Raw genomic sequence first — 16,263 nt, forward strand, 5'->3', positions numbered from 1 at the left:
TATAGTGTCAAATCCACATTTGTAAGGACTTGATTTTTCTGTGTGTTTAGTTGGGGAAGTTAGAATGTGATATATACAAGTAATGAAACTTTTTTGGATGATGTCATCATTGATACATTGTTAGGATGTTGGTTAATAAGCCCAAGGGTAATAAAAACGTTGAGTTTAAATGGAATCATATGACTAGACCAGATGCTCTGTGAGGGGCTGAGAGGGCTCCTGTAAGAGGTCAGGGGCTGGGATTTACTATATGGAATGCATGGGTTTGGTGGGTCATTATGTGTCATTGTGTAAGTAGAGGCTTACTAGCAGGGTGCATATGTAAGCTTGAATAAGGGCTGCTGCAAATTCAAGGATCGTGAGTAGAATGAGAATAACAAATGTAATGAAGGCTGTGGTAGGGATAATGCTTATTAGGGCCAGGGTTGCCCCTTCAATTAAATAAATTAATAGATGGCCAGCTGTGATATGAGTCATTAGTCATACAGCTAGGGCCATTGGTTGGACAAATAAGCCAACAGTTTCAATAATTACTAGCACAGGGAAAAGAGAAATTGGTGTTCCTTGTGGTAGAAAGTGGGCTAGAGATGCTTTTGTTTTATGGTGGAAGCATAATTACAGTTCCTGCTCATAAAGGGATTGCTATTGCCAAATCTATTGCAAGTTGTGTGGTGGTGTAATGAATGTGGTTGAGACCACTATTTATATTATAAACGAAAATTACCTCAAAATGGATTAAACATTTGAACATAGATCTGAAACCACAAAACTCCTAAAAGAAGACATAGGTGGGGTAAATTCCTTGACATCAGTCTTGGCGATGATTTTTTGGATTTGACACCAAAAGCAAATATAACAAAAGCAAAAATAAACAAGTGGGACAACATCGAACTAGAAAGCTTCTACACAGCAGAAGAAACAACTGACAAAATGAAAAGGCAACCTACCAAATGTGAGAAAATATTTGCAAATCAAATATCTGATAAGAAGTTAATATTCAAAATGCATAAAGAACTCATACAACTCAATAGCAAAAATGGGGCTTCCCTGGTGGTGCAGTGGTTAAGAATCTGCCTGCCAATGCAGGGGACACAGGTTTGATCTCTGGTCCGGGAGGGTCCCACATGCCATGGAGCAAATAAGCCCGTGCTCCACAACTACTGAGCCTGAGCTCTGAAGCCTGTAAGCCACAACTACTCAGCCCGTACGCCTGGAGCCTGTGCTCTGCAACAAGAGAAGCCACCACACTGAGAATCCCGTGCACCACAATGAGAAGTGGCCCCCACTCGCTGCAACTAGAGAAAGCCCGCGCACAGCAATGAAGACCCAATGCAGCCAGACAAACAAACAAACAAAAAGCAAAATGCCCAACATTCTAAATAAAAAATGGGCAGAGGATATGAATAGACATTTTTCAAAGGAAGACATACAGATGGCCAAAAGGCACATGAAAAGGTGCTCAACATCATTAGTCATCAGGGAAATGCAAATCAAAACCACAATGAAATATCACCTGTTAGAACAGCTATTATCAAAAAGACAAGAAATAAGTGCTGGTGAGAATGTGGAGAAAAGGGAATCCTTGTGCACTGTTGGTGGGAATGTAAAATGGTGCAGCCACTATGGAAAACATTATGGAGTTTCTTCAAAACAATTAAAAATAAAACTACCATATGATCCAGCAATTCCACTTTTGGATATTTATCTGAAGGAAACAAAAATACTAACTCGAAAAGATGTATGTACCTCCATGTTCACTGCAGCGCTATTCACAATAGCCAAGACATGGAAGCAATGTAAGAGTTCATCAATGGATGAATGGATAAAGAAAATGTGATATATAGAGATAATGGAATAATATTCAGCCATAAAAAATACGGAAATCTTGCCATTTGAGACAACATGGTGGACCCTGAGGGCATTATGCTACGTGAAATGTCAGACAGAGAAAGACAAATACCATATGACCTCACTTTTTTGTGGAATCTAAAAAAAAACAAGTGAACTCAGATACAGGGAACAGATTGGTGGTTGCCAGTCTCAGGGGTGGAGGTGGACAAAATGGGTGAAGGTGGCCAAAAGGTACAAACCTCCGGTTATAAATAAATAAATTCTTGGGTTGAAATGTACAACATGGTGACTATAGTCAATAATACTGTATTTTATATTTGAAAGTTGGTAAGAGAGATCTTAAAAGTTCTCATCATAAGAAAAGAACTGCAGCTATATGTGATGATGAATGTTAACTTATTATGGAGATTATTTCACAGTATATAGAAATATCAAATCATTGTGTTGTACACCTGAAACCAATATAATGCCGTATGTCAGGTATATCCCAATAAAAGTTTTTTTTAATTAAAAAAAGGATATAAAGTCTATATCATCAGTTTGAAAGGCTACTACTTGACTGGATATTTTATAACTAATCTGTGGACTATATTCGCTAATACAAAAAAACTTCAATGAACATTGTAGCATTCATTTTTATTTACTTGTTCTATTATTTCATAATAATAAATCACTAAAATTAAAATCACTAATAGGTACATTTGCATAGTACCAAATTTCCCTTAAGACTGTACAAATTTTATAACAACAGTATGTGAAAACGCCTGCAACCTCTCATGCTCAATCTGATAAGAAGTGATACAATGTCGGTTCGAATTTGATTATTTATTTGGTTATTTTTTCATATTTTTATTGACTAGTTGCATTTCTCTTCTCATCTGTCTACTCAAGCCCTTTGCCTAATTTTATATTAGGAAATTGTCTTACCAATTTGTATGAGTTCTTTTTTTTTTTATACAGCAGGTTCTTATTAGTCATCAATTTTATACACATCAGTGTATACACATACACTGATGTGTATACATGTCAATCCCAATCGCCCAATTCATCACACCACCACCACCACACCCGTTTTCCCCCCTTGGTGTCCATACGTTTGCTCTCTACATCTGTGTCTCAATTTCTGCCCTGCAAACCAGTTCATCTGTACCATTTTTCTAGGTTCCACATATATGCGTTAATATACGATATTTGTTTTTCTTTCTGACTTACTTCACTCTGTATGACAGTCTCTAGATCCATCCATGTCTCAACAAATGACCCAATTTCGTTCCTTTTTATGGCCGAGTAATATTCCATTATATATACGTAACACATCTTCTTTATCCATTCGTCTGTCGATGGGCATTTAGGTTGCTTCCATGACCTGGCTATTGTAAATAGTGCTGCAATAAACATTGGGGTGCATGTGTCTTTTTGAATTATCGTTTCCTCTGTAGTGGAATGGCTGGATGATATGGTAATTCTATTTTTAGTTTTTTAAGGAACCTCCATACTGTTCTTCATAGTGGCTGTATCAATTTACATTCCCACCAACAGTGCAAGAGGGTATCCTTTTCTCCACACCCTCTCCAGCATTTGTTGTTTGTAGATTTTCTGATGATGCCCAGTCTAACTGGTGTGAGGTGATATCTCATTGTAGTTTTGATTTACATTTCTCTAATAATTAGTGATGCTGAGCAGCTTTTCATGTGCTTCTTGGCCATCTGTATGTCTTCTTTGGAGAAATGTCTATTTAGGTCTTCTACCCATTTTTGGATTGGGTTGTTTGTTTTTTTAATATTCAGCTGCATGAGTTATTTATATATTTTGGAGATTAATCCTTTCTCTGTTGATTCGTTTGCAAATATTTTCTCCCATTCTGAGGGTTGTCTTTTTGTCTTGTTTATGGTTTCCTTTGCTGTACAAAAGCTTTGAAGTTTCATTAGGTCCCATTTGTTTAGTTTTGTTTTTATTTACATTACTCTAGGAGGTGGATCAAAAAAGATCTTGCTGTGACTTATGTCAAAGAGTGTTCTTCCTATGTTTTCCTCTAAGAGTTTTATAGTGCCCGGTCTTACTTTTAGGTCTCAAATCCATTTTGAGTTTATATTTGTGTATGGTGTTAGGGAGTGTTCTAATTTCATTCTTTTACATGTAGCTGTCCAGTTTTCCCAGCACCACTTATTGAAGAGACTGTCTTTTCTCCATTGTATATCCTTGCCTCCTTTGTCATAGATTAGTTGACCATAGGTGTGTGAGTTTATCTCTGGGCTTTCTATCTTGTTCCATTGATCTATGTTTCTGTTTTTGTGCCAGTACCATATTGTCTTGATTACTGTAGCTTTGTAGTATAGTCTGAAGTCAGGGAGCCTGATTCCTCCAGCTCCGTTTTTTTCCCTCAAGACTGCCTTGGCTATTTGGGGTCTTTTGTGTCTCCATACAAATTTTAAGATTTTTTTGTTCTAGTTCTGTAAAAAATGCCATTGGTAATTTGATAAGGATTGCATTGAATCTGTAGATTGCTGTGGGTAGTATAGTCATTTTCACAATATTGATTCTTCCAATCCAAGAACATGGTATATCTCTCCATCTGTTGGTATCATCTTTAATTTCTTTCATCAGTATCTTATAGTTTTCTGCATACAGGTCTTTTGTCTCCCTGGGTAGGTTGATTCCTAGGTATTTTATTCTTTTTGTTGCAGTGGTAAATGGGAGTGTTTCCTTAATTTCTCTTTCAGATTTTTCATCATTTGTGTATAGGAATGCAAGAGATTTCTGTGCATTAATTTTGTATCCTGCAACTTTACCAAATTCATCAATTAGCTCTCGCAGTTTTCTGGTGTCATCTTTAGGATTCTCTATGTATAGTATCATGTCATCTGCCGTGATGACATGTTTTACTTCTTCTTTTCCAATTTGTATTCCTTTTTTTTTCTTTTCCTCCTCTGACTGCCGTGGCTAGGACTTCCAAAACTATGTTGAATAATAGTGGTGAGAGTGGACATCCTTGTCTTGTTCCTAATCTTAGAGGAAATGCTTTCAGTTTTTCACCATTGAGAATGATGTTTACTGTCGGTTTGCCGTATATGGCCTCTATTATGTTGAAGTAGGTTCCCTCTATGCCCACTTTCTGGAGGTTTTTATCATAAATCGGTGTTGAATTTTGTCAAAAGCTTTTTCTGCATCTATCGAGATGATCATATGGTTTTTCTTCAATTTGTCAATATGGTGTGTCACATTGATTGATTTGCATATATTGAAGAATCTTTGCATTCCTGGGATAAATCCCACTTGATTATGGTGTATGATCCTTTTAATGTGTTGTTGGATTCTATTTGATAGTATTTTGTTGAGGAGTTTTGCATCTATATTCATCAGTGATATTGGTCTATAATTTTCTTTTTTTGTAGTATCTTTGTCTGGTTTTGGTATCAGGGTGGTGGTGGCCTCATAGAATGAGTTTGGGAGTGTTCCTTCCTCTGCAATTTTTTGGAAGATTTTGAGAAGGATGGGTGTTAGCTCTTCTCTAAATGTTTGATAGAATTCACCTGTGAAGCCATCTGGTCCTGGACTTTTGTTTGTTGGAAGATTTTTAATCACAGTTTCAATTTCATTACTTGTGATTGGTCTGTTCATATTTTCTATTTCTTCCTGGTTCAGTCTTGGAAGGTTATACCTTTCTAAGAATTTGTCTATTTCTTCCAGGTTGTCCATTTTATTGGCATAGAGTTGCTTGTAGTCATTTCTTGGATGCTTTGTATTTCTGCATTGTGTGTTGTAACTTCTCCTTTTTCATTTCTAATTTTATTGATTTGAGTCCTCTCCCTCTTCTTCTTGATGAGTCTGGCTAATGGTTTGTGAATTTTGTTTACCTTCTCAAAGAACAGCTTTTAATTTTATTGATCTTTGCTACTGTTTTCTTTGTTTCTATTTCATGTATTTCTGCTCTGATCTTTATGATTTCTTTCCTTCTGTTAACTTTGGGTTTTGTTTGTTCCTCTTTCTCCAGTTCCTTTAGGTGTAAGGTTAGATTGTTTATTAGAGATATTTTTTTTGTTTCTTGAGGTAGGCTTGTATAGCTATAAACTTCCCTCTTAGAACTCCTTTTGCTGCATACCATAGGTTTTGGATTGTCGTGTCATTGGATTGTCATTGATATCTACGTATTTTCTGATTTCCTCTTTGATTTCTTCAGTGATCTCTTGGTTATTAAGTAACGTATTGTTTAGCCTTCATGTGTTTGTATTATTTACGTTTTTTTCCCTGTAATTCATTTCTAATCTCATAGTGTTGTGGTCAGAAAAGATGCCTGATATGATTTCAATTTTCTTAAATTTACTGAGGCTTGATTTGTGACCCAAGATGTGATCTATCCTGGAGAACATTCTGTGCGCACTTGAGAAGAAAGTGTAATCTGCTGTTTTTGGATGGAATGTCCTATAAATATCAATTAAATCTATCTGGTCTATTGTGTCATTTAAAGCCTCTGTTTCCTTATTTATTTTCATTTTGAATGATCTTTCCATTGGTGTAAGTGAGGTGTTAAAGTCCCCCACTATTATTGTGTTACTGTTGATTTCCCCTTTTAGAGCTGTTAGCAGTTGCCTTATGTATTGAGGTGCTCCTATGTTGGGTGCATATATATTTATAATTGTTATATCTTCTTCTTGGATTGATCCCTTGATCATTATGTAGTGTCCTTCCTTGTCTCTTGTAGCATTCTTTATTTTGAAGTCTATTTTATCTGATGTGAGTATTGCTACTCCAGCTTTCTTTTGATTTCCATTTGCATGGAATATCTTTTTCCATCCCCTCACTTTCAGCCTGTATGTGTCCCTAGGTCTGAAGTGGGTCTCCTGTAGACCGCATATATATGGGTCTTATTTTTGTATCCATTCAGCGAGCCCGTGTCTTTTGGTTGGAGCATTTAATCCATTCACGTTTAAGGTAATTATCAATATGTATGTTCCTATGACCATTTTCTTAATTGTTTTGGGTTTGTTTTTGTAGGTCCTTTTCTTCTCTTGTGTTTCCCACTTAGAGAAGTTCCTTTAACATTTGTTGTAGAGCTGGTTTGGTGGTCCTGAATTCTCTTAGCTTTTGCTTGTCTGTAAAGCTTTTGATTTCTCCATCCAATCTGAATGAGATCCTTGCTGGGTAGAGTAATCTTGGTTGTAGGTCCTTCCCTTTCATCACTTTAAGTATATTGTGCCACTCCCTTCTGGTTTGTAGAGTTTCTGCTGAGAAATCAGCTGTTAACCTTATGGGAGTTCCCTTGTATGTTATTTGTCGTTTTACCCTTGCTGCTTTCAGTAATTTTTCTTTGTCTTTAATTTTTGTCAATTTGATTACTATGTGTCTCGGTGTGTTTCTCCTTGGGTTTATCCTGTATGGGACTCTCTGCACTTCCTGGACTTGGGTGGCTATTTCCTTTCCCATGTTAGGGAAGTTTTCGACTATAATCTCTTCAAATATTTTCTCAGGTGCTTTCTCTCTCTCTTCTCCTTCTGGGACCCCTATAATGCGAATGTTGTTGCGTTTAATGTTGTCCCAGAGGTCTCTTATGCTGTTTTCATTTCTTTTCATTCTTTTTTCTTTATTCTGTTCCACAGCAGTGAATTCCATCATTCTGTCTTCCAGGTTACTTATCTGTTTTTCTGCCTCAGTTATTCTGCTATTGATTCCTTCTAGTGTAGTTTTCATTTCAGTTATTGTATTGTTCATCTGTTTGTTTGTTCTTTAATTCTTCTAGGTCTTTGTTAAACATTTCTTGCATCTTCTTGATCTTTGCCTCCATGCTTTTTCCGAGGTCCTGGATCATCTTCACCATCATTATTCTGAATTCTTTTCCTGGAAGGTTGCTTATCTCCACTTCATTAGTTGTTTTTCTGGGGTTTTATCTTGTTCCTTCATCTGGTACATAGCCCTCTGCCTTTTCATCTTGTCTATCTTTCTGTGAATGTGGTTTTTGTTCCACAGGCTGAAGGACTGTAGTTCTTCTTGCTTCTCGAGGGCAACCTTTTTATAATAAAGGACCGGGACTTCCCTGGCAGTCCAGTGGTTTGGAATTCACGCTTCCACTGCAGGGTGTGTGGGTTCAATCCCTGGTCAGGGAACTAGGGTCCCCCATGCTGTGCAGTGCGGCCTTTTCCCTTAGTGACATCACGTCCCAGCAGGTCCTGAGGAGACCAGGCTCCTGTTAGAGAGAAATGGACCCCATGATGTCCCAAAGCTGAAGCACCAGCAGGTCCTGAGGAGACCCGGCTTCCGTTAGTGTGGACTCGACCCCAAGTTGTCCCGAAGCCCAGCCGTCAGCATGGACTCAGTCCCACGTGTTCCAGAAGCCAAAGCCCCAGCGGGTCCTGAGGAGATGGGGCTTCCGTCAGCTGTGCCTGGAGACAATTCCGCAGCTATGAGTTCTTTATATCAGGATACTAACCATTTGTTTTATATGTTTAAATATTTTTCCCAGTCCATTGTCTTTCAAGTTTGTTTATGGTGAGGTTTATTTTGCTATACAAATGTTTGAATTCATAACCTCCTTTTCTTGTATGGTTTTGATGCACTAATAAGTAAGAAGGACCTTCTTAGTATATATGATAAAATAACTTCCCTACATTCTCTTCAAATACTTTTATTATTTTATGAGTCTTTGATTAGTTTTTTATATTAAAAAAAATAAAATCTGTTACTTTTTTTTACTCTGTAGAGGGAAGTATGAATGGAAATTTATTTCCTATCTTAGCTAGCGGTCACAGTGCCAATCATTATATTAAACTTATCCTTTCCTTTGTGTTCTGGAACTTCTTTTACATAGATACTGGATCTCCTACTTTTTTCCCCATCTGTTTTACTTTTTTCCCCCATAAATTCCACCAAATTATCTTTATCCCCTTCTTTTGAGCTGCTGACTCTCTTTATAAATCCAATGATTTTTTTTTTTTTTTTTTTGCTACTCCACTTGTGGGATCTTAGTTCTCTGACCAGGGATGGAACCCGTGGCCCCTGCAGTAGGAGTGCAGAGTCCTAACCACTGGGATGCCAGGGAAGTCCCTCCACTGATTTTTGCTCCCTGAAGCCTACTCACATTTACAAAATGTGCTCTACAAATGTGCTCTGTTCAAAATTAGTGACAAGTGGAGGCCCAGCTGACAATTGTTTCTATCAGCTCTCTTTCCTTTCCTCCCCAGCTTAGCAGGGCAAATGGTTCTGAGGTGGGAGATTGATTCTTCACTCTCTGCAGTTTACTGCCACTGTCTCCCCCCTGCCCCAACAATCCTCTTTCAGCACAGGAGATGGCTTTTCCCATCTGCCTCGGTACACTTAGGCACTACTATGGGATTCTTCTGCTTCTGTGGAAATCATCCTTACTTCAGCATTACTCATGTTAACTTTTCAGAATGCCGTGGAGGTTTTGGAAGGATGGGAGAGCACACATCCATAAGCATAAGCAACTACACACACGCCTGTTTCGTGTGATGAGAGGACTGGCTCCTGGAAACAGGGGTGCTAACTAAATTAAGTTTAGTCTCATCTGCTAGGCAATTTTCTCTTTTTCAATCCCCTGATAACAAAGTTCTGCCAGCCAGGTTCCTCCATGTACCATTCACACAATTCTCAGTCAAGCTTCCCAGGCTGTGGTGAAGTTTCATAGGGTAAAACTATTTCTGCTATATTACTAATTGTCTAATCTTTAGGCTACTTATTTGAGAAAAGCTTCAGTATTCCATAAAATATGCATTACCATCCAGTAGAATGCTTTTCCTTGATGTACTTTTGTGGCATTATCAACATTAGCATTGGTATACCTGCAGTCATCATTATAAATGGAAATGGTTCAATAAAACATTAAAGAATAATAGAAAAAAAAATAGATATAGTTAAACACATTGGAAAGGGTCATTTAACTGAGGAAAGCTTAGCCTGGTAACTTTGAGCTCACCAGCTGAGAGTAAAGGAAATGACTTCTTACTCTAATAGATGACAGACCTGGAGAAAAATATATAACTGCACTGTTTGGTATTATAGTGAATTCATATGATGATATATTTAATATAAAACTATTTTTGGTAGTTTATACACAGAACTATAATGAGTCATTGCTGCATAAGGCTGCTTTAACTGAGACATACATGTATAAGGAAGAATTGCTTTAGCCATCTAAATTCAAGTAATATTTCAAATTATATGTTTTCTAATTATTGTTTCATAACTTTTAAGTTAGTAATGTCAAATTCTTAGGTAAACTGTTGATGGGTTTTTCATAAAATATGATCAAGGAACTTGAGGAGCAGAAGTTATTCAATATTTTTATCAGATCAAGACCAAACATTTTTAGATACTCTTTTCATACGACAATTTTGATAGTTTTTAATTTGTTCTTTGTTTTCATGAATTTTCAGTCACAAATCACGCCAAATTTTATTGTAAGTTTATGGGTCTTCATTTTATTTTCTACTGAACATTTAAATAATGTAACATCCAGCACCCATTTACTCATTCTTTGTTTCCCCCCTCTTAGAAATCAGTGTGTCACTTCCACTCACATCTTACTAGCTAAAGCAAGTCACATGGTCACCCCTAATTTCAAGGGGGCGAGCAGCGTGATTCTTCCCTTCCTGTCCAGGAAAGGGGAGAAAACTGGAAATATTGTTGAACTCTAGTAATGCTACCACGTTACCTGAGAGGGAAAATGAATTTTTTCATTATAAAAGCTACCAGATTGCTCAAAAAACATTCCTTTAAAAGTGACAAATTTTTAAAGAAGAACCAATCACTTATTTCCCACCTCTGTGAAATATCAGCTATATACAGGTTACTGGGTTCTCCTCTCCTTATGCCTTTTTAATTTTTTCATCATTGTAATCATACTCTAAATACTGTTCTTTGTACTGACCATCATGTCTTATCCATTTTTTATATTGCTGTAGAATCATTGTAAGTTTTGATTCTGGTGGAATCAAATGAAATTTTTCAATTAAATATGTTCTAAGAATATCTAATAATCCTTATTCTGATTTCAAATTTGTATTCAACTTAATTCTTAACCCTCACCTGTGTTTAAAGAAAACAAACCAATAAACCAGTACACTTCATATCTTAAGTACTTGTAGGAAAACCTGGTCCTTCCTAAAATGCAGATTGTCCATGGCCAAACAAAAAGCTGCTCAGTTCTGAGAAAGTATTACTAAATTCTAAAGGGACAATTTATTCTACCTTAATAAGTAAGTACCTGGAAAATCCTTGAAATAGAAAGAAAAAAAGAACAGAAACTAACTAATAGAATATGATTATTAAATTGCTCAACATATTATATCTAAAGATGTCCAATTTTTTTTAAAAGATGTCAAATTTTAAGAGAGTATAACAGTTTAAAAAATATCAGTTTTTACTTCATATAATTCTTTCTTACAAAACCAAAAGCTGAGGAAGTAAGAGTAATGTAAGATAATCCTTCAGTTTGTGAAAGTATTTATCACAAGTTCCCTAAGTGAGTTTGAAATATAATAAATACTCACAAATTAAATTGCTTCAAAGCTTTTCGGGAGTGAACCTAAAATAAAAATTAGCAATTTCTGTCCTCAACTTTAGGATGTGGAAGCAACAGGCTCAACTATGAATAGTGACTATGAATAGAAGGCAAGAAAAACACACACATACACAAAACTGAGCCACTGGCAAGAAAGTAGCTTTCGGTTTCTAGCTGTTTAGGAAAAAATCTTGAGAATGCATCAAGGGAACCTATAACACCTGTTACATGAAGAAAAAATGTACATTTAAAGTGTCTTAGGGAATTCCCTGGCGGTCCAGTGGTTAGGACTCCACGCTTCCACTGCAGGGGGCACAGGTTCGATCTCTGGTTGGGGAACTAAGATCCCACATGCTGCATGGCACAGCCAAAAAAATTAAAATTAAAAAAATGCAATTAAATTCTTATTTAAAAAAAATAAGTGTCCTACCGTTTGTCCTTCAATACCACCTTGTTCGTCAACTTTTGTTTCTTCCTCATGAACTGAGTTAGACTCATTTTCTTGTTCTTTATACTCTTCTTGGACATCTTTGCTGACTGCTGCTTCTACACTCTTAACTTCGTCTTTGCCAAAGTAAGTTACCGTGGAAGTGTGTTCTTGTGATGCTGTTGGAACAGGGCCTAATGGCGTAACATGATCATAGCGAGTATGTAGGAGTCGCAGAGCAATGTCAGATGTTGCTAATATCCTTGGAATTTCAAATCCGGTTTGTGTCTCAGAGAATCTGATACTTCTGTACCTGTTAATTAATTTAACAAAAAGGATGAGGCTTTAGAAAATTCTATGTCTGTTGTAAGCTTATACCTAAGCAGTATTTCTCTCCACTTTAATTTCACCACAGTTTTGAGTCCTGACCCATACTTGCTTTCTTTGCAGCATTTGGATCCAGTTGCTCATGTTACCTTCTCAAAACTGTCTCTTGGGATCCATGACTCTATACTCTTCTCCTCCATCTCTGGCAGCTCCTTCTCTGTTTCCTTTGTATGGTCTCCTTCCTAAGCATCCCTTAAACGTTGATGTTACTTGACTCTCCATCCCGAGCCCTTCTTTCTTCTCGCTCTACATACCCTCTCTGGATATTATTATTTCTATGACTTCAATTATTATTTATATTATCAGGAGTGTTTAACATGAGTTCTATGTTTCCTAGGGGAAGAAGCATCCCTGAATGAACTTTAAAAGGTCCAAAAATGCCCTTACATATGTGTGAGCATATGTAATAAAGTTCATAAGAGTCTATGACTCCCCAAAAGTTAAGAACTATCAATCTGTATGACTCTGCAAAATATGTCTCCAACTCAGATTTCTCTCAATGCTTTCAGACAGTTGCACTTTGATGTGTCATAGATACTTCAAACTCAACAAGTCCGACACTGAGCTCATCATACTGACCACCCCCTGCTCTCTCAACATCACCATCAAAGTAAAACAAAACTTGTTCTGCTTCCAGTATTCCTTATCTTAGTAAAAGATACCATCTAATTCTCTTCTTAAGCCTGGGTAGTTAATACAGGGATATTCATTTTACTTTTCTTCTTTTAAAATTATATAATTTCCTTCATCCTTCTGGATATAACATATTTTATAATGAAAAAGGTTATATTAATATATTGACTCTGATTTAAACCACAGAGTATTTTGTAGCAAATGTAACTTGGAAAATACTTTTTTCCTTACTTTTACTAAATATCAGAAATAAAATCCAATACTTTCCACTGTCATAGGACTAGTCTTTTCAGAGTTGGGACCAGAACCTAGGCCTCCTAACTTTTATTCAGATCATTTTTTCCTAAAACTTGCTGCCATACTAACTCAATTATTTTGAAATGTTTGAGATAAAGCAGCAACCAAGTGATCGTGAATTTATCATTATCTCTATCATTCCTCAGAATGATATTACTTTGTTGAAAACAATCAGGGAAACATCACTTAAATTATTTAAAAAATAATAAATATGAAAAGTATTCTTTTTTGAAAGCATTAACAGTTCACAAAAGATAAATCTTTCAAAAGTTTCAGATTGCCATGTAGAGAGCACCTACCACTTCTACTTTTTGGTGGGGAGGGAGGTTAAGTGGGTGAAAAGAAGAGGAAGACCCTGATATTTAGTCAGTGTATATTTGTACTAGACACCACAGTATGTATGACCTTTACATGTGTTAACATTTAATCCTCAGCCCAATCCTATTAAGTTAAGTGATATAATCATTTTACTGTTGATATACTGAGGCATAACAAGGCTAAATAACTTGCCTAAGATAAATGGCAGGTCTCTGAGTCAAACCCCAGGTGGCTGACTTTCTAACATGGGTTTTTGTAAGTATGCCATGCTGTAATGCAACAGGCATCTGCTTGGTCATGTGACTATATAATGTCTTCAGACCTATAGTATCACCCATGGGAATACCTTGGATTCTTCTTGAGGTTTGCCCATACATATACAGTAACATTTTCATCTCGAATGACTTTTTCCATGTTTCCACTGTCCAGATCTGCTAAAGTACTAGCTTGCTGTAAGAGAAAAAGAAAACATTATTAAGATTAGAGGCCTCATTACGCAATTTAGATAAGTTACTTCATCACTTAGGTGTTGGATTCCCTTCAATATTAAAAGAGTAATTTGGGGACTTCCCTGGTGGCGCAGTGGTTAAGAATCCGCCTGCCAATGCAGGGGACACAGGTTTGATCCCTGTTCTGGGAAGATCCCACACGCCGAAGAGCAACTAAGCCTGTGAGCCACAACTACTGAGCCTGCATTCTACAGCTCGCGAGCCACACCTACTGAAGTCCGCGTGCCTAGAGCCGGTGCTCCTCAACAAGAGAAGCCACCGCAATGAGAAGCCTAGCGCACTGCAACAAAGAGTAGCCCCCACTCGCCGCAACTAGAGGAAGTCCACGCACAGCAACAAAGACCCAGCGCAGCCAAAAAGTAAATAATAATTAAAAAAGAAACCTTGAAAAAAATAAAAGAGAAATTTGGGTAAAAATAAGGTTCAATCAAAATAACAAAGAATTGTTTTTAAAAATTCTCTAAACAACAAAAACATATTTACTCAATTAAATGTGCTCCCCATTTACTACTCAGTTTCTCTTACGGTGTCTAAGGATTGAATTGCTCCTGTATTCCCAGGTAGCACTTGTGGATTACTCTTAGGTTACCCTTTTCAATTTTAACATTATTTGTGACTTTTCATTTTAACTATATACATGCTTCTTTATCCTTACCTTATTAAAATGTAGATTATGCTACTGTAAAAGTTAGCCTATTTCTGAACATACCAAGTTTAGAAAACAAAATATCCAGATGAGTTTTGTGTTTTACTAGTCCAATACTTGATAATCAACATTAAACACACAATTTAAGGATGTTCTTAAGAATTCTTTTATAAAGACTAACATAGCTTGATGCCTACTGCTTAAGATATTAGCTCTTTCAAAGGGCTTAAATAAGTCAATATGTATTTGGTTCCTATAATGTAAAAATTTAAATGTACTGGGAGTTGAATTTATTGCTTTTCTTTTTTTTTTAAGTGATTGTTCTGGGAATTCCCTGGTGGTCCAGGGGTTAGGACTCTATACTTCCATTTCACGAGGCACAGGTTTGATCCCTGGTTGGGGAACTAAGATCCTGCAAGCTGTGCCAGTGTGGCCAAAAAAGAAAAAAAAGAAAAGAAAAAAAAAAAGAAATAAAAGTGATTGTTTTCCCACACTTTTTTTTTTCTGTGACATTAACTTTTTGAAGTGCCCAGGATAATTGCCTTGAAGAACTGTTCCACATTGTGAATTTATCTAGCTGTTTCCTCATGGTTTAACTTGCTCCTCTATTCCCTTTATTTTTTGTACACCGGAAGTTAGGTCTAGGTAGGTTTAATCAGATTAGATGAACAATTTTCGGCAAGAAGGCACAACAGGTAACGTTGTGTTCCTCACACTGCATGCTATCAGGAGGCATATGATGTATACTGTCAACAATGTGGACTTGATCACTTAGTTAATGTGGTGACTACCCCCACCTCCCCTTGCAAAGTACATTTATCCTAGTCAGTAAGTAATCTGTGGTCTAATACTTTGGCACTATGAGAATAATGTGTTCCTAAACTTTTCGCCTACTTATTGAGGTAGCCACTGATGATCCTTACCAATTATTACATTGGGGATTGAAAAATGGTTATTATCTTACTGATCATTCCTTCCACATTCATCAGGTGGTATTCTTCTGTAAAGAACTGTTCTCTCTACCCGCCACTCCACTTTCCCCTTTCCATTTTGGAATATCACTATAGACTCATGAATTTTTATTTTATTCAAGGTTCTATAATCCAGAGGTCCCCAACCTTGTTGGCACCAGGGACCAGTTTCATGGAAGACAATTTCTCCACGGACTGGGGTGGTGGTGGAGAATGGTTCAGGCGGTAATGTGAGCGATGGGAAGCAATGGGGAGCGGCAGATGAAGCTTCGCTCGCTCACGCACCACTTACCTCCTTCTGTGTGGCCCTGTTCCTAACAGGCCACGGACCAGTACCAGTCCTCGACCCAGGGGTTGGGGATGCCTGCTATAATCAATTATAGTCATTATTATTTCTGATATTCAAATTATCCCCAAGTTGATCAGTGGGAGCTTCTTTAAGCTAGTTCTGTCTCTTTGGCTACTACTCCATTAGTCTTTGAGTATTTACTTGTTTTCTAGCACAAGACAACTCAAACTCATCTTTCAATAACAACCTTATCTTTCACTTTCCCTGCCCCAAACTCGAATCAGCCATTTACCACAATTAGACCTGGTTCCTTTTTATGGAATAAAAAGAAATCTGTTTCATACTGATACTTCCATTACAAATTTAACATTACGGTATTTTTTTCCAATCTTCTTTTCTTCTATATATCTTTTTTCTCTTAGAA

General features: G+C 36.9%; 1 protein-coding gene across 13 annotated transcripts in view; it reads right to left on the reverse strand.

Annotated features, from left to right (window-relative positions):
* Positions 1-16,263, reverse strand: part of DNAI7 (dynein axonemal intermediate chain 7) — an 80,989-nt gene that overhangs the window by 36,893 nt on the left and 27,833 nt on the right. For all 13 annotated transcript variants that reach the window (XR_010932292.1, XM_067695939.1, XM_067695937.1 and 10 more), the window contains 2 exons: positions 13,771-13,874; positions 11,793-12,102 (listed from right to left, as the gene is read on the reverse strand). Coding sequence is in view for 12 of the 13 variants with exons in the window: in XM_067695939.1 (XP_067552040.1) it covers positions 11,793-12,102; positions 13,771-13,874 (414 nt within the window). In the remaining variant the exon portion in view is untranslated. The remainder of the gene's footprint in view (positions 1-11,792; positions 12,103-13,770; positions 13,875-16,263) is intronic.

Source organism: Pseudorca crassidens, chromosome 11 (genome assembly GCF_039906515.1).
Source record: "Pseudorca crassidens isolate mPseCra1 chromosome 11, mPseCra1.hap1, whole genome shotgun sequence".
NCBI classification, from domain to species: Eukaryota; Metazoa; Chordata; class Mammalia; order Artiodactyla; family Delphinidae; genus Pseudorca; species Pseudorca crassidens.